Raw genomic sequence first — 23485 nt, 5'->3', positions numbered from 1 at the left:
TAAGAAGATCTTCCTTTTGGAAATCTTAAATTTTTGATGAAACAAGACAAAACCGTTATCTTCAACTATTTTAGAACACGAAATATATATATATATATATATATATTAGTTTTTTTAAATTTAATACATTAGGTATGCCCTTGCGTACAAAAATTTGTTGTAGGCTAGTTGGTTAGGATATGTGGCTCTCACTCTAAAGGTTTGAGAGTCAAACTCGGACTAATGATGCATTATGACTTGTGAATATTTAATATTTGAATTTTATGAGATTTTAGTTATTAATGTATGATGGATAAACATGATTTTTTTTAAATAAAAAAAAAAACTTGACCGAAACCTAAAAGGTTGCATTGAGTTGAATTGTGAACTCTATTCGGGTTCCTCAAGTCACTAATCTAACCAACTCAAAATTAATATGGGACTTTTATTGTACTTCAAACAATTGTCCTCGTAAACACAGTACCACAGAACCTTTCCTTTTTAGGCTTACTAATTTCTTTATTCGACTCCGAAACATTCTACCCACACGATTAAGTTAAAGACACAACCCTCGTAACTCGTAACAATTGACTAGGACGTATATTGTTCATTTGGGCTCAGGCCCAATAGAATAATAACTCCAATAATATTGACATTGAATTCTAGCTTATATTATTTATATGGTTATATAGTAAAAAATATTTATTTAAAAAAAAAAGAAAAGACTCATTCTAAATACTTGTAGGATTATTTAATATTTTATTTAATTATTATCTGTCAGAAAACAAATTTGGTCACTATCATTATTTTGCGACAAATTAACTGCTCCCTCCAATATTTATCATATTAATTTCCACTGACATGGAAAGTAATAGAATTTATATATTAATTAATTAATTAGAATAAATGGTTGTTTTAAAAAAAATAATTAAAAATAAGAAGGGAATCAACATAGTCACATTTATTTATGTATTTAAAGAAAAAAAAGAGACACGACACGCTGGAAACATTGACCACAAAACATGCAACTTTTTTTTTAATTTATTATTTTTAGTGCATTTTCTCTCTCCTCACATTCCAAAATTTTTCTTAATGTATAATAACAACATACCATTTGTTTGACTTTACTAGCGGTTAGTCCCAAAACATGAGTTGAAGTCAAACTTTTTTAAATCGAGCAAATAATGATAATTGATCTAACTCGTCAGAGAAAATGGAGAAAATGGATTTGAAACGGGACTGTGAACTCTCTAACAGAGAAGTAGAAATTTGTAGCAGAGACTATATTACCAAAATGATTAGTTATCTGTGGCGTATAATGATAATTGATCTACTTTACTCGAAAACGGGAAAAACAGATTTGAAACTGAGGAAGGAGACTGTGAAATCTTTGACAAATAAGTAGAAATTTGTAGCAGAAACTATACTACCAAAATGATTACATTAAGTCATCTGTGGCTTATAATGATAATTGATCTACTTTGCTCGAAAACAGGAAAAACAGATTTGAAACTGAGGAAGGAGACTGTGAAATCTTTGACAAATAAGTAGAAATTTGTAGCAGAAACTATACTACCAAAATGATTACATTAAGTCATCTGTGGCTTATAATGATAATTGATCTACTTTGCTCGAAAACAGGAAAAACAGATTTGAAACTGAGGAAGGAGACTGTGAAATCTCTGACAAATAAGTAGAAATTTGCAGCAGAGACTATACTATCAAAATAATTACACTAAATCAACAGTAGTTTATAATGATAATTGATCTAACTTGCTAAAAAACGAGAAAAAACATATTTGAAATTGATGACGGAGACGGTGAATTTTCTAACTAATAAGTAGAAATTTGTAGCTATACTACTAAAATAATTATATTAAGTCAACAATGGTTCAAGTTCAAGCTACAAGAGCTTCAACCAATTAAGCGAGAGAGATATCATGATTGGTCGGTTGACAAGAGCCTCAACCAATTAAGTGACAGAAGAGATCATGATCATACTGGTAGAGAATTTTAAACCCTTTTTAACTTACTTTCCATACCAAGTCTTTCTCCCTAATTATTACTAATTTCAACAAATAATTTTAAATATATTTTATGGTTTGATTTTTAATTATTTTAAGATTATATTCAAAATTAACTTGCAGTTGAAAACTATAGAACTACTTCTAAATTCATCTTTTTTTTTTTTTAATGAAGATTTAAAGGTTTTGTTATACTTTCTAACAATAAGATAACTAACAAATAAAAAAAAATTAAAATTATGATTTGAAGAGAGAACAGTGGATTTACTAATACTAAGGAAGCAGAGGAAGTTTAATTTAATGAAATTGTATATAAAAAAGTGGATCAAAATTCTGTACACATGGCGGATCCAATGCTTCCATTATTCAAACATCCAATTCGTCGCCATCGGAGGAGGGGAAAATCCTCCCGTCCGATCTGTTTCTGCTCAACATTCGTTTTAAAGACGCTCCAAGCGACATCAATGGCTGATCAGTCGAAGAACTCGACGAAGATAAAGAAGACGAAGAAGAAGAAGAAGAGGAAGAAGAGGAAGAATCAGAATGAAACTGACCGTTTTGCCCCTCGTTTCTCTGAATCTCACAATTGCGCCGCTCCTCCGTTACAATCTCTCCTCCGATTTCCCTCTCGCCACTCAACCGGCCGGATTCTACCGCATCGGAACAATCCGTGGCGTCGCCAAGCACCGGCGCTCTACAAACAGGACAACTCGCGTGAGAATTCAGCCACATATCGATACACTCGAGGTGAAATCCATGGCTACATTTCGGCAAGCGTCGTCCAAGCTCTCGTTCCTCAAATTCGCTGAGGCAAATCACGCACTCCATCACCGCCGCGCACTTCTTCTCCTCGGATTCGTAAACGAACAGAGGAATCGCAGAGATTACAGACGGATCGAGGCCTTTCGACGGAGCGGCGCCTGAATCGAATGGAACCGAATCGAAACGCGAGAGGCGAGGCGGACCGAGGACGTAGGAGACAGTGACAGAAGTCCGGCGGTGGCGAGGCTGAGGGAAGAAGCAATTGGCGTAGGCGTGGAGGAGAAGGACGAAGAGGACGACGAGGAGAAGAGAAATGAGAGCAGCGAGCATGATGTTGCTGTTGTAGGAGAATACGCTCTGAGCGAAACCGATCAGCGAAGTGGAATTGAACGCCATTGTTGGTGGCCGGAAAAGGTAGAGAAAGTTGCAGAGAAGCGGTGGGTGCCGTTACCGGCGGAAGGAAGTAGTAGTAGAAGAAGAAGAAGAAGAGTGAGAGTGTTAGTTATTTATGGCAACGAATCTTTTCTCCGTGAACCCAGACGGGGTCTCCGTTTTTNACCGGCGGAAGGAAGTAGTAGAAGAAGAAGAAGAAGAAGAAGAGTGAGAGTGTTAGTTATTTATGGCAACGAATCTTTTCTCCGTGAACCCAGACGGGGTCTCCGTTTTTCGGATTAAATCGCGGGTAACGTAACATTTACTTGAATGCCCCCAATTTCATAATTATTATTTTTTTTTATATATATATATATTAAAATATACTCTAATTTCTCCGCTTAACTCGAGCTCGTTGATTAAAAATTTAAATTTTAATATTCTTTTTAGTTTAAATATTACAGTGTATCAAAATTAACTAATTTATTTTTTTTAATATATTCGTATATATTAAGCTAGACAAGACAAAGAATTTGATGGAGACGTGGACAGGGAATATAATTCTGTCCCCGACCCCATTTATCTAACCGAGAAAAAAATGTTCTTCCCTACCCATTTTCTGTCCAAACAGAAATGTCCTCCTTCTTATGGCGGGTCTGCACGGGTAAAATGAACATTTCTAATAGTAAATTTCATTACTTCAATTTTGTATCTAATAAGCAGAGATATCCATTTAATCTGGTACGTGCCCTAAACAGAATGGGGGAATCTTTGTTTTCTCTCCCACCCCCTCCTCTTTTCCACGTTTAAACGGGGAAAGGGAGAGAATGAAAATAGATTTCTCCCCGTTAGCTAAATTGAGTAAAAGACGAAATATTCGGCCAAAATCTACACCCGAGCTCCACCTTAGTTATATTATTGTAGAGTTACATTTCATTTATTTACATTGAAGGGCGTGTAATTTAATAATGTGGAGGCATTAATTACATTTATGAATAGAGCCAATATTTTAACATTATTAGATGAATAATTGACATTATAGACANTAATTTCATAATTATTATTATTATTTTTTATTTTATATATTAAAATATACTCTATTTTCTCTACTTAATTAATGTAAGGATAACTCAATTGATTAAAATTTTAATTTTAATATTATAACGTAGTCTTTTTAATTTATCAAAATTAACTAATTTATTTTTTTAATATATTCATATATATTAAGCGAGACAAGACAAAGAATTGGATGGGGACGGGGACAGAGAATATAATTCTGTCCCCGACCCCATTTATCTAACGGAAAAAAATGTTCTTCCCTACCCATTCTCTGTCCAAACAGAAATGCCCTCCTTCTTATGGCAGGTCTGCACGGGTAAAATTAGAAATGATTTTGTATCTAATAAGCAGAGATATCCATTTAATCTGGCGGGTACGTGCCCTAAACAGAATGGGGGAATCTTTGTTTTCTCTCCCACCCCCTCCTGTTTTCCACGTTTAAACGGGAAAAGGGAGAGAATGAAAAGAGATTTCTCCCCGTTAGCTAAATTGTTGAGTAAAAGACGAAATATTCGGCCAAAATCTACACCCGAGCTCCACCCTAGTTATATTATTGTAGAGTTACATTTCATTTATTTACATTGAAGGGCGTGTAATTTAATAATGTGGAGGCATTAATTACATTTATGAATAGAGTCAATATTTTAACATTATTAGATGAATAATTGACATTATAGACACTAATTTTTCTACCATTGCGTGTTCTACTCATCCATCTCTCTCCTCGAACTCCATAAACAAAACTGGCTCAAATGGAGGACTCGTGAAGGCGACGGCAACCCGGTGGCCGGTGGCGGCGGCGGCGGTGGGTCTCAATGTTAAGGATNTTGGGTTCTAAATTTTGGTTGTTTCCGGTCATGGGTACCATGTGATTCAACCCTTTTTTTGGTAACTAGTTATTGTAGCGGTGTGTTTTGAATCATTGAGCTTGGCTCTAAATGCATAGATGTGCCTTTTTTAACATTAATTGGTAGCTATCCAACAATAACGGAGGAAAAATAGTTTCGAACCTCGTTGTCACTAACAACTATTATTAAGTAGCAAATTTGAACCTATTTCAACTGGTTAAGCTCTACAAGTCAAATTTGTTTGACTTTTTCGAGTCGGTATGACTTTAGTTGGCTCGGTTTGACCATTTTGAATTGTCTCATAATCATTTTTTTACGTAATTAAGGTTAAAAAAATGTCAATATCGTTACTATCTAGCATAATCAATAATATTTAACATTATTTAAGCTGATTTTCTAAATGAAAGGAATATTACAAGAGAACCTGAATTCTGGTTTAGCTAAACCTAAGAACGGTCAGCTATGATGAACTTAGGAGCATCAAGTAGAGTTGAAAACTGTAAGTGATCTTACTGTTGAAGCACTTACCGGCTAAGTTTGACGAAATTAATTGATGCATGAATAACACTTGTCCTATGGTCCCATTTACGTGATATTATTTATGTTGTAGCTGTTTTGCTGGATAAGCACAACTAAACCTTTCTCTTGAAGTTGTCCGACGTGAGCCATAAGCAACATTTCTTTAGAAATCTTTGTAGGGTTGTTTTTCTTGCTATGACATTCCCACTCGAAGTGTCCTAGTTTACGACAATTGGAGCACTCAGCAATAGATTTGTCAAAATTGTCCTTCGTTGTCCTCGATCCCATCCTCTATAGCTGTCATGATCTCGTCCTCAATTAGATGTTTCTCCATAAGTCGCTTTCAAACCATATTCCTCTTCTGTGTCGGTCATCCTTTGCTCATGCACTGATAAACTACTGCTATTGTCGTGAGCCAAAGAGCGCGATATCTTTTCCACTACTTCGATATCACTTTTGTTTTCATCATTAGCCTTCATCTTGTTCTTAATTGTAAGTGGACGTGTTAAACAGTCATTCACAGTCACTCTTGTTCTCATATATCCTTAAATATGTCTTTCTTGAAAATTATTTTTTAGGAATGAAACGATCCAATGGTTGAAAAAAATGATTCTTCGCTTTCATGTCCTCGAGCTTCTGCTCATCAAGTTGGTGTTGTTGTGTCGCCTTCTGCTCATCAAGTGACGTTGTTGCATATCTGTCAATAATGGTTTGTACTCTTTCGTGATATGAACTAAGATATTTCAATCATGTAATATGAACGTAAAGAAGATGTAAAGAAAATATTATTCAAATTAGCGTGAGTTTAATTTCATCTTTTATGTATCAATGGGTTCACGTTATTTCATGAAATGGGCCTTGGGGATTCAATCCGACCCTTAATGGGCCGGATTCTACAATATGTTTGCTATTTTCGGCCCAATTAGATCTAGGGTTTGCCTATAAATATTGCATCATCTCACCCCCAGCTTCTTGTTTCTACTGTCTCCTTCCGCCGTTCGTCTGCTTGGGGACGAGCACTTGACAGGGAGCACTCAATCTTTTTCGCGGCGTCGCCATGAGAGCTAAGGTAATTAATGTCAAGTTTCATCCATAGATTTACTTCTTGTCAGCCTGAGCATCATTTTCGCTTTGCTTCATCGGTTCTGACGTTTTCATCTTTCGTTTTCTGGCAGTGGAAGAAGAAGAGAATGAGGAGGTTGAAGAGGAAGCGCCGAAAGATGAGGCAGAGATCGAAGTAGAGGCCGTTATCTGAGGGATGTTTTCCGACCTAGGGTTTTGGTTACTGCTTAGATTTCTTTATGTTATTCTAGTTTTGGTTGCGTAACCGCTTTGAATTTTTTTTATGATCGATACATTTAGTTGTCTTTAATCGAGAACTTGTTTTCCAGCTTAACTGTTTTAATTGAGTGATTTTGATATGCTATTTACCTGTTTTAATGATGGCCATGTGAAAGCATTAACTCGTTGATTTCTTCAACAATATGCATTTTGAGTGATTATACCTGTCTTTGATTTTGCTGAAATATCAAGTTGATCTTAACTAGCTTTGCTTGTCTTCGAGAAACTTAATCTTTGCTCAACTATATAGTATTGGGAGTCAGTCTAGAAATTGTTCTCTTGAGCCCTTATGACGATGGTGGTATGAGTTGAGAATGTTGAGAGAACTATTCCACAGCTCACATAGCGGAAAAGCAGGCATTTAGGACTCTGTTCTATTGAAAACTTGCTGTATTTGTGAGGATCAATTGGATGGTACCTCTTGGGATTGTAAGAGATCAATTACCTTACGATATCTAATATTAGTTGCCGATAGCCCATTTTCCTTGCGATATTGTGAATTAATTACGATAGCTACTCAAGTATTCTTATTAGAGTTGTCAACAGCCGACAAGATTCATTCCCTATTTTCTTTCACTACTCGGCCCAACTTTCTTCAGTCCTTCAAAAGCCACCATATCTTGAGTTTCCAAACCACATGCGTGCTGGAAAGGGTTATGAGTGGGTTAGCCATTGTTTGTACATTCTCGCCCATTTTACAACGATGAACCCTTTTCATTATAACGTCCATCTTCAACTTTGGATGATCTGTACGAACACTTTTCACTTCTAAGCACTTGAGTTCTCTATAAAACACTCCCTTGCCCTCCGGCCACTGTGGGGAGTGCTTCACTACCGCCCTCTTGCCCAGCAGTGACACTATCTTCCTGTCCAATCACTTCATGTGCGGCATCTGCCGCTTTCGCTTCTTTGGTCAATCTGTTCACGAACTTCTATACCCATGTCTGTTCTGGTTCCGTTGAATTCGTTGAAATGGTCGTTATAACATAATTCTTTTTTATTTTTCGTTCAAATATGTTGATAAAATTATAACTTAAAAGTATTTGTGGCACCTCTTATCATTGTGAACCATCACTAAGCAATTAATCATGTTGCCGTTCGTTTTAAAGAAGGCAAACCTACCAGAAAACATGTCACAATTCATTCGTATTCTTGGCTAAAATCAGACTCCAACAGTAGATGTGAAAATACATGTACCAAACATCACAAACCCAAACGTTCCAAACCCACGATCAATTGTAGTTTGCTTGTGACAAATCCCGGAACGATTAATTGAACCAAGTCACATTCTTTTGGCCCCACCCTCATACTGTGCAAGTGATCTTGATAAGATCTTGAAGCGTACTTTATACAAACAAATACCGGCACTTGATGAAATGCAAACAACGTGGGTGTGAAATGACTAAAAACACCAAGAACACCAGAGATCAAAGTAGTGTATGAGTTCAATTTCGCGCACACACTATGTGCAATCTACGCTCCAAACATAGTGTCCTGCACACACACTATGTGCAATCTACGCTCTAAACATAGTGTTCTATTTATCGACACTTCGTTCCCATCATTATATCGTGAAAATAGGTGAAAGCACGAGAGAGATCCAACCATCTTCATGAACTTCATTGATTGATGCCGAGATGTAAAGTAGCTCGATCCACCAAAANCTGCCAGCCCACAGAAAATGCTAAAAGCCAAGACTTAGTAGCATATGCATGGTCTATCACGTTTGTGTCACTCAAAGACAATAATCACAGCTAAACCAAGGCGTACCAAAACAAATCTTTAATTATTAAATTACTAAAAATAATTCAATTATATTCATATTTAAAATTTTTGTAATCACGGAATTAATAATTTAAATTAAAATTCTTTTATTTGTCAAATTTATTTATTTTATTTTATTTAAAAAGATAAATCCAAAGAGGGCAGTGTGGGTTCTCTCTCATTCTCACTTATTTTATTTCTTACATATAAAAACCCTAATCTTTTCTTCTCTCACTTTCATTGCCTTCCCCCAAATTCCGATCCCTTTCTCTGCAACAACAAAGCTTCATCTATGGCCAGCGCCGATTCCGAACGTAGAGACACTGAGGAGGCTCCTGCCGGCGAGGATGAAGACACTGGAGCTCAAGTCGCCCCGATCGTCAAGTTGGAGGAGGTCGTCGTTACCACCGGTGAAGAAAATGAGGACGCTGTTCTCGATCTGTACGCTTTTCTCTATCTAAATCTTGTTTTTATCAAATTTACGTTTTGGTTCGTTAGTGTGATTTGTTTCTTGCCGGTTATTCACTGTTTTAGGAAGGCAAAACTGTACCGATTCGATAAAGATGGAAATCAATGGAAGGAGAGGGGTGCTGGTACTGTTAAGTTTTTGAAACATAAGGAGACTGGCAAGGTTCGCCTTGTTATGAGACAGTCTAAGACGCTTAAGATCTGCGCTAATCATCTTGGTTCGTTCTCGATTCATGTGCATCCAATTTAGTTCCTTTGAGTTCTATAGTTAATTGTTTGGTTGTTGTGCTTTTGTAGTGCTTCCATCAATGACGGTTCAAGAACACGCTGGAAATGATAAGTCGTGCGTGTGGCATGCGACTGACTTCGCTGATGGAGAATTGAAAGATGAGCTTTTCTGTATCAGATTCCCATCTATTGAGAGTGAGTACAATTTTGCAACTTTTTTCCCTGAAATTATGCTGCAGGTTAGACTGGCTGATGGATTCTTTGAGGCTTTTTTTGTTTTTGGTTTTATTTTGAATCCATGATAGCAGGGCATTATCAATAAGATGATAGATGTTCTATCGTATGGCATGTTGTTGTGGTCTTTTCCTTCTCCTTATAGAACTGCTAAAATCTCTAGTTATCTAATTCACTATTCATTTTAAATAATAAAAAAAAAACATTATTCATAAGGAGAAGGAAAAGATAGGGATTGTCTTATTTTGATAATATAGGGTTTGTCTTGGGCCTCTTCAACACTTTTTTTCCTCGACTTGACCATTGATAATAATCCTTTGGTTTTTGACTGACATTTTTTCTTTTAATAAGATAGGGATTGTTTGGTTTCATTAGTTATCTAATTCTGAACATTCTTTTATCCTGATTCGTGTGTGACACTGTGACAGTAGCAGAGTCGGAGTTTGGCTGCACCAAAAGAAAAAAGTGTTGAGTTTTATTTTATTTAATGAGATTTTTCTAAGAGGATTTGATTAGGAAAAGAGGGCGAAGAGGAGAGTGGTTTTAATGGTGCCTAGAGAAAATTTTTGTGGTGTCAACTTAGGAGATAGGCGGGTAAAGTGGAAGATGAACTGACATTTTATTTTATGGCATGCAAAGAATTAAATTTAGTTGTTAAAGTGGGTAATTGGAGTACTTATTGTGATTAGAGGATTGCGACAGTGGCAGAGTAGGAGGATTGGAAGGTGAAATGAAAGAAGCAATTTGGATTTTCTTCGTTCCCTGGGATAGATCACTTTGCATAAGTTATATCTAGATCCCGGTTTGATTTGGATGGTCATAATTCCGTTGTTTTAAATTGTTTATCTAGACCAATTTAAGAAGCATATTTCACGATAAATCAAGTTCCCTGACATCCAATTAATTCCCTTGATTTATTAGTTTAAATCATTTATCTCCTGTCGTAGGAGATTGTCCATGTTCACTCATCACAATCTTTTATTGTTGTGTCTTCAATGAATATCTGTCAGTCAAATTTACATGGGAATTAAATTAGGTTACTTATCGTTGCAACTCTTGATGAGATAGGAGCATTAGATAAATGATAAATCAAGGAGTATTCTTTTTCCTTCTGTGGGGGCGGTGTGGTAGTACTTACTTCTAAACTAACAAAAGTTAAAAGGTTTTGTAGGTAACCTTTCATTCATTTGTATTAGTTGTGCTCATAAAAATCTTGGAAGTCATTTTACTACTTTTCCTTTTTTAATTTTAATGTTATTTTAAACCAAATCTTACCTCTTTTTTTTATCATTTCTAGAATTTTGTGATTTCCTTTAATTGTCCTGGAACTGATCATTGGATATATGGAGCATATCTAGGTTTTAAAAATCTAAAAATTCTACCTACACCCAGGTGTCGTTAAGACATAAATCTTTGACCAAGAGGTCAGAGGTTTGAATCTCCCACTCACACATGTGGTTGCACTCCAAAAAATAATAATTCTAGCACTTGTAAAGATTTGTAGAGCATTGCTGATTGAATGTTCATGTAATCATTTTTATTCTATATTAAGAAATATAGTTGGTTTACATTCCCTTGGTAACAAATACTCTATTTGTCTCAGACTGCAAATCTTTCATGGAAACGTTCCAAGAAATTGCCGAGTCCCAACAGAAGAAAGAGGAAAATAAAGATGCATCTGCTGCTGCTGGATTACTCGAGAAATTGAGTGTCGAAGAAAAGAAAGGTGAAGATAAAGCTGGGGAGACACCTTCGAAAACTAAGGAGGAGGATGAGCCCAAGGGGGGTGAGGCAGAAAAATCAGATGCAGAGAAGAAGAATGATGAGTAGCCTGCTGAGGAGGAGGATATATCAGAGATTTTGATGAAGAAGTTGACCTCTCTTCCATCCATGTCTGTCTTGGTACATTTAAACATAATAGTCAGTCAGTTCTTGGTTGGATTTCTTTCTGGGGTGGGGGAGAGAGTGGGAGTCGTCGTCGTCTGTCTAAATTGTACTTTGGTTGGTTGGAGTCCCTTTCCATTTCTTTTTTCCTTTTAAAAAAATGAGATTTCGAGTCACTGTCGATGTCGAATGGAGTGGGTAGTGTGGTGAAAGAAAGAGTTCCAGAATTCATATTCATTCAGGGATAGTATGGAGTTTGTGTGCAGGAGGACCTGAGCTGAAGATGCTGCAAAAGAGGTTAGAAGTCAAACAAGAGTGAGTAATTTGCAGAAGACATATATATTATATATATACACACACTTATTTTTGCTTGGTTTGTTCAGTGCCGGAGATTTTTGCCTTCCGGATGATGAAAAAATATGATTGTCTTGTGGTATTTTATTTGAAGTTTTAGCTCTTTTGTTGTGCGGTGCGTTGCTTTGCTTTGCTTTGCTTAAGTTAGTGTGTCAATGTTTCAATGCAATGAAATTAAAAGGGGGAGAATGTAACCGCATAAGTCACCGCCCTGTTTGTAACAGCTCAAGCTCAAGCCCACCGTTAGTAGATTTTGTGGCTAGGGTTTCTCTTCTCTGCTATAGAATAATGCTCTATGGTTTTACCGCTTAACACGATCTAAACTCAAAATCACAGGCTTCCTCAGAGGCATCTTGAAGAGGAGAGTCAAAATCAGAACCATGTCGATTAAGGTGAATAGAAGCTAAATCATCTTGATGCTAGTCAGTCTGCAGGTGGGCGTTGTAGCTTCAGGAACCTTTATGGTGGTTTTGGGTGAAACCTTTCCAAGGAGGAAGTGGGAGAAAAATACCCTAAATTCACTATAGTCAAACGGAGACAGAAAATTCTTCTTTTTGTTTTTTTTTTTTTTTTTGTTAAATTAATAAAAATACCATAAAATTCGCACTTTGTCTAAAATACTTATAACTTTCAAAAGTTATAATACTACCCTTAAACTTGAAAAAAAGGCTTAAACATACTTTTACTCTTAATTTTATATAGAATACATTAGAAAATTAGTATTCACATGGTTGAATTCCCAAGTTTAGGATTAAATGTGTTTATGTAATCCGAGAGACCAAATCGGCCGGCCTACAGTGGAGGCCCAAATCGACTGACCCACAGTGGAGGCAAAAACAGCCTATAGTAGAAGCCGAAATCGGCCCACAGTCGATTACCAAATCGGCCGGCATCGGCCCAAATCGACCGGCCCACGGTGGAGGCCCAAATTGGCCCACACGAGAAAGCCCAAATCGACTGAACCACAATGGAGGCCCAAATCGAGTGACACACAGTGGAGGCCCAAGTCGGACCATAGTGGGCAGTGGCCGCCAAATCCGCCGGAAGTGGAAGCCCAAATCGGCCGACCCACAGTGGAAGCCCAAATCTCCCGGCCCACAGTAAAAGCCAAAATTGCCCGGCCCATAACAGAAGCCCAAATCGGCCGGCCCATAGTGGAGGCCCAAATCGCCCGGCCATAATGGAAGCCCAAATCGCCTGTCCTACAGGGGATGACCAAATCGGCCCACATTGGAAGCCCAAATCGGCCGGCCCAAGTGGATGCCCAATTGGTGTTCCATTGTGGGCCGATATGGGCCTCGGCCGGCGAATTTGGGCCTTCACGGTGGACTGGCCGATTTGGGCTTCCACTATGGGCCCAATTGGTATTCCATTGTGGGCCGATTTGGGTTTCCACTGGGGGCCGATTTCAACTGGGCCTCCACCGTGGGCTGGCCGACTTGGGCTGGGTCTTCACTGTGTGCTGGGCCTCACTGTGGGACGGCCGATTTGGGCTTCAACTATGGGCCCACTTTGTGTTCCATTGTGGGCCGATTTGAACTGGGCCACAACGTGGGGCGGCGGGTTTGGGCCTCCACTGTGGGCCGGCGGATTTGGGCTTCATATATGGGCCCAATTGGTGTTGCTTTCTGGGCCATTTTGGCTTCCACTGTGGGCCGATATGGGCCTTTCCTGTGGGCCGGCCGATTTGGGCTTCCAATGTGGCCCGATTTGCACTGGGCCTCCACGGTTGCCGATTTGAAGCGGCCCCCCCTGTGGGCCGATTTGAACCGGGCCTCCCTTGTGGGCCGATTTGGGATGGGCCGCTTTGGGCTTACACTATCGCAGGCCGATATGGGCTGCCACGTTGGGCCAATTTGGGCTTCCACTATGGGCCCAATTGGTATTCCATTGTGGGCCGATTTGGGTTTCCACTGGGTGCCGATTTCAACTGGGCCTCCACCGTGGGCCTCCACTGTGGGCTGGCCGACTTGGGCTGGGCCTTCACTGTGGGCTGGGCCTCACTGTGGGACGGCGATTTGGGCTTCAACTATGGGCCCACTTTGTGTTCCATTGTGGGCCGATTTGAACTGGGCCACAGCGTGGGGGCGGCGGATTTGGGCTTCCACTGTGGGCCGGCCGATTTGGGCTTCATATATGGGCCCAATTGGTGTTGCTTTCTGGGCCATTTCGGCTTCCACTGTGGGCCGATATGGGCCTTTCCTGTGGGCCGGCCGATTTGGGCTTCCAGTGTGGCCCGATTTGCACTGGGCCTCCACTGTTGCCGATTTGAAGCGGCCCCCCCTGTGGGCCGATTTGAACCGGGCCTCCCTTGTGGGCCGATTTGGGATGGGCCGCTTTGGGCTTACACTATCGCAGGCCGATATGGGCTGCCACTGTGGGCCAATTTGGGCTTCCACTATGGGCCTAATTGCGGGCCGATTTGGGCTGGGCCTCCCATATGGGCCGATTTGGGATTCCACTGTGGGCCGACCTATTTGGGACTCCACTGGGCCGGCCGATTTGAACCGGGCCGATTTGAACCGGGCCTCCCTTGTGGGCCGATTTGGGATGGGCCACCCATTTGGGCGGCTTTGGGCTTACACTATCGCAGGCCGATTTGGGCTGCCACTGTGAGCCGATTTGGGCTTCCACTATGGGCCCAATTGGTGTTCTACAGTTGGCCGATTCGGCTTCTATTGCGGGCCAATTTGGGCTGGGCCTCCCATATGGGCCGATTTGTGATTCCACTGTGGGCTGACCGATTTTGGGCTTCGACGGTGTGCTGGCCTATTTTGGGCTTTCACTGGGGCCGATTTGTTCTTCCACGATGGGCCGATTTTGGCCTCAACTGTGGGCCGGCCGGTTTGGGCCTACACTATGAGCTGGCCTATTTGGGCTTCACTGTATGCCGATTTGGGCTCCCACTGTGGGCGAATTTGAGCTTCCACTGTGGGTTGCCGGATTTTGGCTCCACGATCGACCCATTTGAGCTTTCACTCTGGGCCCATTTGAGCTCCCACTATGGGCCCTTTGGGCTTCCACTGTGGGCCTATGGATTTGGGCTTCCTTTTTTACCTATTTGGGTCTCTTTAGATGATATGTCTTTCTGAGCAATGCCTCCTTGTTTTCCAGTGAATTGAACATTAGGTTTTCAATAAACGCAGTGAATTGAACATTAGGTTTTCAATAAACGCAATTTTGTGGCAAAATAGAAAACCGTACCTTTAATCAAAGGTTTTACGAGGAGAGAGTTTCATTGGAGAGAAAAAGAATGGACAATATTGTTACTGTGAAAAGCGAATGGCAGCACAAACAAGTTATGGAGAGCAAAAGAACGGAGAACAAAATTGTACAACTGACTGACATGATTGACAGAAAAAATGCGTGTCAAAAAAACCAAAACCAATGAAACGCTGCATTTCGTGTGCGTTATGAGAAGCCACATAAAAGTTCCTCAAGAAGCTATGGTAGTAATTGTTTGTGAATTCAGGTTATAGAATTCAGATTTTAATCCCCACACCAAAACAAAATATTACTCAATAAAAAACCTCTTTCCATCTTTCATTTCCATCATAAAAAAACCTGTGTCCATCAATCTCAAAGAACACAATCATCTACAAACCAATATAAATGGAAAGCAGCCCAGAATAAAGCTAGAACTTGAATAATATAATAAGACCACAACACAACCAATCAATCATGTTTTCCTCAACCAAAATGAAGTATAAATATCTCTGCCCTGCACACAAACTTGTTCGTTTTCTAAAAATGCTATTTAACCTTGGAGGATTCACAAACACGGCCACCACCACACAACACTGACTCCAAATCAATCTCATTTTCAAATGAAAGGAGGGAGAACAATAGAAAACCGACTCCCCCAACTGACCAACTGACCAAACAAACTACTATTTAGACGACTCTCATTTTCCAAGAATTGACTGTTTTAATGTACCAAGCGACATGGATGAATGGGAGGTCAAACACCTCATTGTAGATATATCCGATAGAGGAGGAGCTACCGTATATGCCTGGCAGGCGAAACGAAACAGGCTCTCTACTCTTTCTTTTCTGCATCTGATTTCTCTGCCTCGCCCTCAGGTTTATCCTTTTCCTCAGATTTTACAGGTGTGTCCTCAGCTTTATCTTCAGATTTATCTTCAGCTTTCTCGTCTTCAACGCTCAATTTTTCAAGTAGACCAGCTGCTGCAGATGCATCTTTATTTTCCTCTTTCTTCTTTTGGGACTCAGCAACTTCTTGGAATGTTTCCATGAAGGTCTTGCAGTCTAATAATACCATAAAGAAAAGTGTAACCAAGACGGAAAAAAGTGGACAAGCACAGTTAATAAGTTATCTGTCTTTCGGGACTAGAGGACTTCTTGGGTGTTTCCATGAAGGTTTTGCAGTCTATATAGTACAAAGAAAATATTTCATATCCGGGGGGGGGTGGGGGGGGCTATAAGCTCTATAGCTGTTCCATGGGAAACAAGTATGCAGTGGTAAGTCCTGGAATTTCTACCTACCTCTGATACAGACCCCAAATACAAACAAGACACTAAGGGAGAAATAGATGACACTAAGAATGTCTAGAGGCGATAAAAACAAGCCAAAACTAGAAATTTGAAAATATTTTGGACTAAATGACCCTAAAATAGGAGAGGTAAAAGACTGTTGAGTAGTTAAAAGAAATGGAAAAGTTATAAAATGAGCTAAAACTGCTGTGAAATACAAAAGGGAGCTAAAACTGCTGTGAAATACAAAAGGGAACAGCCATCTTTCCCCATTTCAAATACACTAGAAATGAAACATTGAACGTACAATATATCAGTTACACAACTCAAAGGGCAACAGCAGCAACCGATAAATGTTAACTACGAAATTTCCATCCATACAATTAACATCTTCCACCATTTTTTCTACTAGTTTTCATTACTTAGATCCTCTGAAATAAAATTACAGCCAAGTATACATCAACGAAAGCACTCACCTTTTTACCTACTTTATCCTACCAAATTTTATTAGCAACCATCACCATATAAAATAACAATCCTATACTACAATCCTTTTCAGGCACCGATCTCCAACTCTGCCATTACCACCACAACTGACTTACAAAGTTGACACTTGCAGAATTAGATAATTGAAGAAACTGTGTATATTAACAGAGATGGATGTCTGAACAGAGAACTTCCCCATTTTTTAATAGGAAAAACAAATGTTAACGAAAATGAAAAGAAATATATTCATATTTGGAGAAACTATCAGTAAAAATAAGCGGAGCAGTGAAGTTTCATGGATAAAGTTACCATCATGAACTGATTAAAACTATACTATACCATCAATAGAACCAAGTACTGTCAATGAAAAGAATTATCCTAGTGGTACTTCAAACCAGATACAACTAGAGAGCTCAAACATATAATTTGTTTTGGAGTGGAAAAGAAAACACAAAACGTGAACGATCTTTAATACGAACATTGCCCACTGCCAGACATCAATATATCCAAAGTCTAGAAGAGTCTATCAGTAAATCAACAGCAAAGATTCAGAGAGAAAAAAAAAATCGGAGTTGTACTCACTCTCAATAGATGGGAATCTGATACAAAAAAGCTCATCTTTCAATTCACCATCAGCAAAGTCAGTGGCATGCCACACGCACGACTTGTCATTTCCAACGTGCTCTTGAACCGACATTGATGGAAGAACTACAATCACGACAAATCAATCAATAAAAATGAATAACACCACCAAAACCAAGAAAGTAGCAAAAACCATAAACCAAAAGGAGCTTGATATATAAGCGAAGGAACAAGCAGCGAATTGAGAACGAACCAAGATGGTTAGCGCAGATCTTGAGGGTTTTAGACTGTCTCATAACAAGGCGAACCTTTCCAGTTTCCTTATGCTTCAAAAACTTAACCGTACCAGCACCCCTCTCCTTCCACTGGTTTCCATCTTTATCAAATCGGTACAGTTTGGATTTCCTAAAACAACGAATACGAATATGAAACAAATCCAACTTAAAACCTAGGCTGAGCAAATCAGATAGAAAAAAAAAAAAACAAAACAAAACAAGTAATGAGAAAAGCATACAGATCTAGAATAGCGTCTTCATTTTCTTCACCGGTGGTAACGGCGACCTCCTCCAACTTAACGATTGGGGCGACTTGTGCTCCAGTGTCTTCATCCTCTGCGGCCGGAGCCTCCTCCTCTTCTCTGCGTTCGGTATCGGCGCTCGCCATGGATGAGGGTTTAGGGTTGGTTGAGAAAGTGGACGGCGAGATTGGAAGATACAGATCGGAATGGGGAGAAAGCGGGCGGAGAAAGTAGGGTTTATATATGGGAGAAGTGGTATGAAGATGAACTTCACTTGGAGTTGGAACAAATAAATCTACACATTTTTAGGGTTTCAAACTTAATTAAGTATTTCAAATAAATTATTGATCTCGAATATAATAATACCCTTAAAAAAAATTAAAAAATTAAAAAATTTAAAATAAAATACCAATTATCCACTAAGTGCATTTATTTCGAACTTGTCCCCTCCAATTCCCCCTTCTACCCCTCTTATTTCCCATATTCCCATTTTACCCTTCTCTCTTCTTCTTCTCGATAGCTTGTCGTTGCTAGACATATCCATTTTACCCATGGAGGTGGGGCCCCACGGAGACCCACCCCGAACTTAGAGAGAATTTCTCGTTTATCCAAGAAATGGGGGAGGAAGAGGAGAACGTTTTTTTCTTGTTAGATAAATGAAGTCGGAGACAGTATTACCCTCCCGATTCCACGCTTAACAAATATTACATAAAAAAAATGAAAACTTTAAAATAACTATTTTTAACCTTATCCCTGCAATAATAAATGCGAATTTTTATAGGGATAGAGAATGAAATAAGTGGCGAGGATGGGAACGAGAAAGCCACGTGGACATCTCTAAACGCGGCCTCACACCAACACCTTCTACCGCCCACCAACGATATGGTTCAAAATTCACCTCAATTGAAAACAAATTCTAAATACATCGAACCAACAAATAACACGTGACTTTAAGAATGAATTAATCCATGCTATTTTAATTTATTTTATTTTATTTTTTTTATAGAATTTTTTAGAAAAAAAACATGTTGGAAAATTATATATATATATTTATTTATTTATTTATTTATTGGAATCAGTAATGTGAAAGAATGAAAGTATAAAAGAAGCATTAAATTAAAATGAACGGATTTGAAGAATTCAAGAACGTGTTGACTCAAAATCAGCATATTTTCTTTACTTTTTCAAAATTTTAAAAAATTAAATAATAAAATAATTGGTTTCCCACTTCTCTTGCTTCGAACTTTCACTTCGATTCTCATTTTTGTTAATTATTATTATTATTATTATTATTATTATTATTATCTCCTCGTTTAGCTATCCATACAGGTGAATTATATATATATATATATATTTATTATTATTATTCTACTATGTTATTAAAATAAGTCGTTTATTATTCTATGATCGTCATTGTTATCGTCATTTCATTTGATCGAACTATGAACTCGTCTATATTGTAAAACTAGTATCTTTAGTCAACCATTTTGAAACGACTCGGGACGTTTTGCTTTAATTAGGCATAATTAGGCATCGTTATCATCATTTCCCTTAATTGAACCATGGACTTGTCTATATTTTATATACACCAAGTCATTTGTCACTCTATGGTTGTTTGTACGCTTGTAACGAGTACCAATTCTCATATATTTTGTATATTTAATTGAAAACTCAAAACTAGTGAGCAATATGCATGATGCCCTATTGACAAGGACAAGACCTCTAGAAAGATCGTTGGTGGGAAGCAAAATTACACTGCCAGAAAAGTATTTTAATAGCACTTTGTATAGAGAATTAAAGTCGATATGTCAATATTTGACTTGAAGACAATTGAAGAAAAGATGTTAAAACAGATTTGAACTTCAAATCCAAGTATAGTTCAGTTGATAAGAAGGTTAAATTTGAAGACGAGATGATATGAAAATGAATATTATTAAAATTTGGAGGGATAAATACAAAAGAATATGATGGGTACTAACAAAACCCAACAGAGATAACAAAATTCGTTAGTACACTCAAGAATTGATATCAATTAGATGAAGTTAGGCAATTGAATGAGTACTACACTAATGTCATCAACTGAGCCCCTTGAAATAGATAGCTCCACAAGCTTTTTACACGCCACCAATGGCTGCGCCTTCTCAATCCCTACACACAATGGATGTGCAATCTCCACTGCTTCTTGATTGCTCACCTGAAAAAACAAAACCCACCAAACAACTCAATACAATTACGTTTGATCGAACGGGTTTGATTCTATAACGATTCAAGTCCACCGCTACTAGATAATGTCCATTTTGGACCATTGCTTACCGTATCCCATAATCCATCGGAGGCCAAGATTAAGAACTCATGCTGAGGCTCGATACGAATCGCCCTCGTCTCGGGCTCAGCTATCACCCATCGTTTGAGGTGAGCATCCCCAATTCCTCTTGTGACAGCCAGAGACCCCTGCACTCTCCAAACCCCATTATTGCACATATCAACATATCCACCCTGCAACAAACACAAAAGCCACCAAATTTCAGTTCAATCGTGATCGTGATCGTGATCGTGATCGTCATCTACACCAATTTCTTACCGTGGACTCGATCCGCTGCCTCTCGTCTTCCCGGGACGGGCGGTGGTCCGACGTGATAGCCTCGGCAATGCCGTGGCTGCTGAGAACAGCACGACAGTCACCGATGTTGGAGACGACGAGGTTGCCTTTCTTGATCAGGGCTGTCACACAACATGAGCCACCGCGTTGATCCTCCTTGAGGAACTCAGAATCTGTGGTGAGGTAGCCATGTTTAATGGCTTCTTCAAAATCAGTGTCGTTATCAGCCATTGTTTCAATTTCATTCAAAATGTTCTTCTCTAAGTTATTTGCTGCAAATTCTGCAGCTTTTGCGCCGCCATGTCCATCAAAAACACCAAAAAACGCCTGAAAAATCGACAACAACAAGACAAAATTAAGCCCCATAACCCAGAAATCCTCTAAAAATCGAATTTCTTAAACGATTTTTACCTCTTTGGAATTTCCTCGAAGATCAACGACGGCGGAACACCGATCTTCCATGGAAACTCTCCGCCTCCCTCTCTTGCAATACACAGAGTACCCATCTCTCTCTGCCTCCACGACCTCCCTGAACGACGACGGCGACGGCATCACCGGAGCCGCAAAACTCAACGGCATCAACGGAATATCCAACCTCGCCGGTCTTTTTCTTTTCAATATCGCGCCGGACGACGCCGATGAAGGAGAAGAGGTGGAAGCCACCGCCACCGCCACCGCCGCTGCGGAAAGCCCAGAAGGGGGCTTCGGAAACCGAATCCGAAAAGGGGAAGAAGGCGAAGAAGGCGAAGAAGAGCAAGACGAGGAATTCAAATGAGCCAAAGTGAGTGTCAGCGCCTCCGGCGCCGGAGAAATAATCGACGGCTTGTTGCAGAACATCGAGGAGGAAGGGGAAAATCCCGGCGAGTTGGACACCGCGACGGAGACCGACATCTTCCAAAAGAAAGACCCAAATTCAAGAACACAGAGAAAATCAAACACCCAGAAGTGAAATTTTCTTCAAATGAAATTGAAATTTAAGGGATTTAATTTAGATTTCGAAAAAATGGGAAAAGTTAAACGGGACTATAAATGGGGAATGGGTCAGCGCGTGTTCATAGCGGGGGGTGGGCCAGGTGGATTTGGATCATTTTTAACGCATTTTGACTAAATATTCCTTTTCACACCATGTGAAATACCCAATTTGCCCCTCTTTGCTTTTGTTTTTGACTTAGAGTCAAGGGATATAGCGAAGTCGGCAGCCAAAGAACATAATGTATCGTCGTTTCCATTTATTAAGGAAGAAAAATAAAGAAACATGTTACATATGATACATTTGTGTCTTTTTCAACATAGGATGACTAAGTCCAAATAGTGAAATAGTGTCTACACCTTAAGCATTAAGGTATTGAAATTATGGACGTGTGCCGACTTAATTATCGTACGCGTTGAAAATTTATTGGACATGCTCAGTAAAAAGAGTAGACAATAAACCTTAAAAGTTAACGAATTTCGAGTGTCGTCACACAGTGACTACTAATTTTGTGTCGGGTTTGATGTATGAAAGACCAAAATATCAATGTCTGGTATTAAGTATTCCTTCGTTGTTTAGAGATTTCTCCTCCCCGTTTCCATCACTATCCTTCGTTGTTTGGAGTAAGAGAGGGAACATTAGGGGTAAAAATGGAATATTGTTTTTCGAAATAGGAGGGCAATAAGGTAATTGTGGAGAAAAAGAAGTCAAAAATCATAAAAGTTTCAAAAGTGGGATTCAATTATCTCTTGACTGAAAAAAAAAAAAAAATGAAGGTGTGAGCAATGGGTGGGCCCAAAGATCAGAGTTCAGGAGAGTTCAGGGAAGTTACCGTTACCAATGACTCGTGAGGAAGGGGCTGTTTTGTAATTTCAAGTATGTATATATATAAAGGCAAGGCGACCGGACGGGGCAAGANTTTGATTTTTTCCTTAAGGCGACCGTTGGAGAACACGTCATGTACCAACGTCTCTATCACATGCAACGCTGCGTTTTGTGTTACTTTTTATTTTCTTCTCCGTGTTGATTAAGAAATTTGAGAAAATACTTTAACATTAATATTTGAAATACATTGAGATAAATACAAATATGTGTTTACATTTATTTTGTTAACTTATACAATAATTATTAAAAAAATATTTATTAAGTGTGTATATATGTATGTATATATATAAAGGCAAGGCGACCGGACGGGGCAAGATCGAAATATAATGTCTGTCTCGTTCTCGACCCTGTTAAGCTAATAGACAAATCTCTTCCCTCTCCCTTCTAATTTATCGTCCCATTTAGGTAGTCCCTACAAAGTCTCGACGCTACCAATTACATGAACGTATCTGGGGAATATGGTGAATTACTTGCCTAAGTATTAGGCAGGTCAAGAACGCACCAACGACTACGATCAACTGATCTATCCAGATTAACCCTTTGTTAAAGACTCAACTCACTATTGAAGTAGCTCAAGTGACAATATGATGTCCAACAAATACTTGCGTTCCTCGTGTCTCTTGTCACTTCATCCACAATCCTCTTAGTATTCTGTGTGATACGTCGTACATCCCATCAACACCATTTAGCGGTAGCAATTCTTCATTGATATCATTGTCGGTGTTGTTCTGAAATTCCATTTAGATGGTCATTTCTAAATAGATGTATTACGAGTGAAAATCTATAAAATAAAAATATTTTAATCTCTAACATTTTAATCAAAGATACACGTCTTAATCAATTATATTACGTTTATAATGCGTTCATATTTGAAGACATGACAACAAAACCTAAGATGATTTTTTTATACCAAATTCGAGGAACCAAATGGATAAGACATAACGTTGGAAAGATTCTTAATTTCAATGTTCTTTTTTAAGTTTTAATAAACAAATTGGGCATATCTTGAGGTCATATCATTTTCAATCATGAAGCTTCAAGGAAGCATCATTTACATACATACATACATATATATATATATATATATATATATATATATATATATATATATATATA

The 23485-nt window shown here is 38.8% G+C and overlaps 4 protein-coding genes and 1 long non-coding RNA gene across 5 annotated transcripts; 2 read left to right on the top strand and 3 right to left on the bottom strand.

Annotated features, from left to right (window-relative positions):
- Window positions 1–2280: 2280 nt before the first annotated feature.
- On the bottom strand, window positions 2281–3303 carry LOC111782706 (RING-H2 finger protein ATL63-like). Its single transcript, XM_023663501.1, has one exon. The coding sequence runs from the start codon at window positions 3159–3161 to the stop codon at window positions 2370–2372; it is 792 nt and encodes a 263-aa protein (XP_023519269.1). The 5' UTR covers window positions 3162–3303; the 3' UTR covers window positions 2281–2369.
- Window positions 3304–6527: 3224 nt separating this feature from the next.
- Window positions 6528–7048, top strand: LOC111782704. Its single transcript, XR_002813180.1, has 2 exons — window positions 6528–6632; window positions 6739–7048. It is a non-coding gene; the product is annotated as an uncharacterized LOC111782704 (long non-coding RNA).
- A 1801-nt stretch (window positions 7049–8849) lies between these two features.
- On the top strand, window positions 8850–11943 carry LOC111782703 (ran-binding protein 1 homolog a-like). Its single transcript, XM_023663500.1, has 4 exons — window positions 8850–9109; window positions 9203–9354; window positions 9434–9559; window positions 11202–11943. Exons 1-4 carry the CDS (start codon window positions 8961–8963, stop codon window positions 11426–11428), a joined length of 654 nt encoding a protein of 217 aa, XP_023519268.1. The 5' UTR covers window positions 8850–8960; the 3' UTR covers window positions 11429–11943.
- A 3502-nt stretch (window positions 11944–15445) lies between these two features.
- LOC111782702 (ran-binding protein 1 homolog a-like) lies at window positions 15446–18222 on the bottom strand. The gene is made up of 4 exons (XM_023663499.1): window positions 17913–18222; window positions 17652–17803; window positions 17399–17524; window positions 15446–16105 (listed from the first exon to the last, which is right to left on the bottom strand). Exons 1-4 carry the CDS (start codon window positions 18059–18061, stop codon window positions 15876–15878), a joined length of 657 nt encoding a protein of 218 aa, XP_023519267.1. The 5' UTR covers window positions 18062–18222; the 3' UTR covers window positions 15446–15875.
- A 1605-nt stretch (window positions 18223–19827) lies between these two features.
- LOC111782698 (probable protein phosphatase 2C 25) lies at window positions 19828–21496 on the bottom strand. Its single transcript, XM_023663495.1, has 4 exons — window positions 20926–21496; window positions 20497–20841; window positions 20229–20411; window positions 19828–20109 (listed from the first exon to the last, which is right to left on the bottom strand). Exons 1-4 carry the CDS (start codon window positions 21403–21405, stop codon window positions 19948–19950), a joined length of 1170 nt encoding a protein of 389 aa, XP_023519263.1. The 5' UTR covers window positions 21406–21496; the 3' UTR covers window positions 19828–19947.
- Window positions 21497–23485: the final 1989 nt, after the last annotated feature.

Source organism: Cucurbita pepo, chromosome LG20, assembly GCF_002806865.2.
Source record: "Cucurbita pepo subsp. pepo cultivar mu-cu-16 chromosome LG20, ASM280686v2, whole genome shotgun sequence".
NCBI lineage: Eukaryota > Viridiplantae > Streptophyta > Magnoliopsida > Cucurbitales > Cucurbitaceae > Cucurbita > Cucurbita pepo.
Note: the sequence above shows the minus strand (reverse complement) of the source record. Positions and strands in the feature narration are given on the sequence as shown.

What these genes read in the sequence shown, in the direction of transcription:
- LOC111782703 (XM_023663500.1), top strand. Translation starts at nt 8,961, where the DNA reads ATGGCCAGCGCCGATTCCGAACGTAGAGACACTGAGGAGGCTCCTGCC. An exon ending in GAGGACGCTGTTCTCGATCT is followed by an intron (nt 9,110 to 9,202) that starts GTACGCTTTTCT and finishes TCACTGTTTTAG; the next exon opens with GAAGGCAAAACTGTACCGAT. An exon ending in CAGATTCCCATCTATTGAGA is followed by an intron (nt 9,560 to 11,201) that starts GTGAGTACAATT and finishes TATTTGTCTCAG; the next exon opens with ACTGCAAATCTTTCATGGAA.
- LOC111782698 (XM_023663495.1), bottom strand. Translation starts at nt 21,405, where the DNA reads ATGTCGGTCTCCGTCGCGGTGTCCAACTCGCCGGGATTTTCCCCTTCC. An exon ending in TTCGAGGAAATTCCAAAGAG is followed by an intron (nt 20,842 to 20,925) that starts GTAAAAATCGTT and finishes TCGATTTTTCAG; the next exon opens with GCGTTTTTTGGTGTTTTTGA. An exon ending in GGCAGCGGATCGAGTCCACG is followed by an intron (nt 20,412 to 20,496) that starts GTAAGAAATTGG and finishes TGTTTGTTGCAG; the next exon opens with GGTGGATATGTTGATATGTG.
- LOC111782702 (XM_023663499.1), bottom strand. Translation starts at nt 18,061, where the DNA reads ATGGCGAGCGCCGATACCGAACGCAGAGAAGAGGAGGAGGCTCCGGCC. An exon ending in GATCTGCGCTAACCATCTTG is followed by an intron (nt 17,525 to 17,651) that starts GTTCGTTCTCAA and finishes TCGTGATTGTAG; the next exon opens with TTCTTCCATCAATGTCGGTT. An exon ending in CAGATTCCCATCTATTGAGA is followed by an intron (nt 16,106 to 17,398) that starts GTGAGTACAACT and finishes TGGTATTATTAG; the next exon opens with ACTGCAAGACCTTCATGGAA.
- LOC111782706 (XM_023663501.1), bottom strand. Translation starts at nt 3,161, where the DNA reads ATGGCGTTCAATTCCACTTCGCTGATCGGTTTCGCTCAGAGCGTATTC.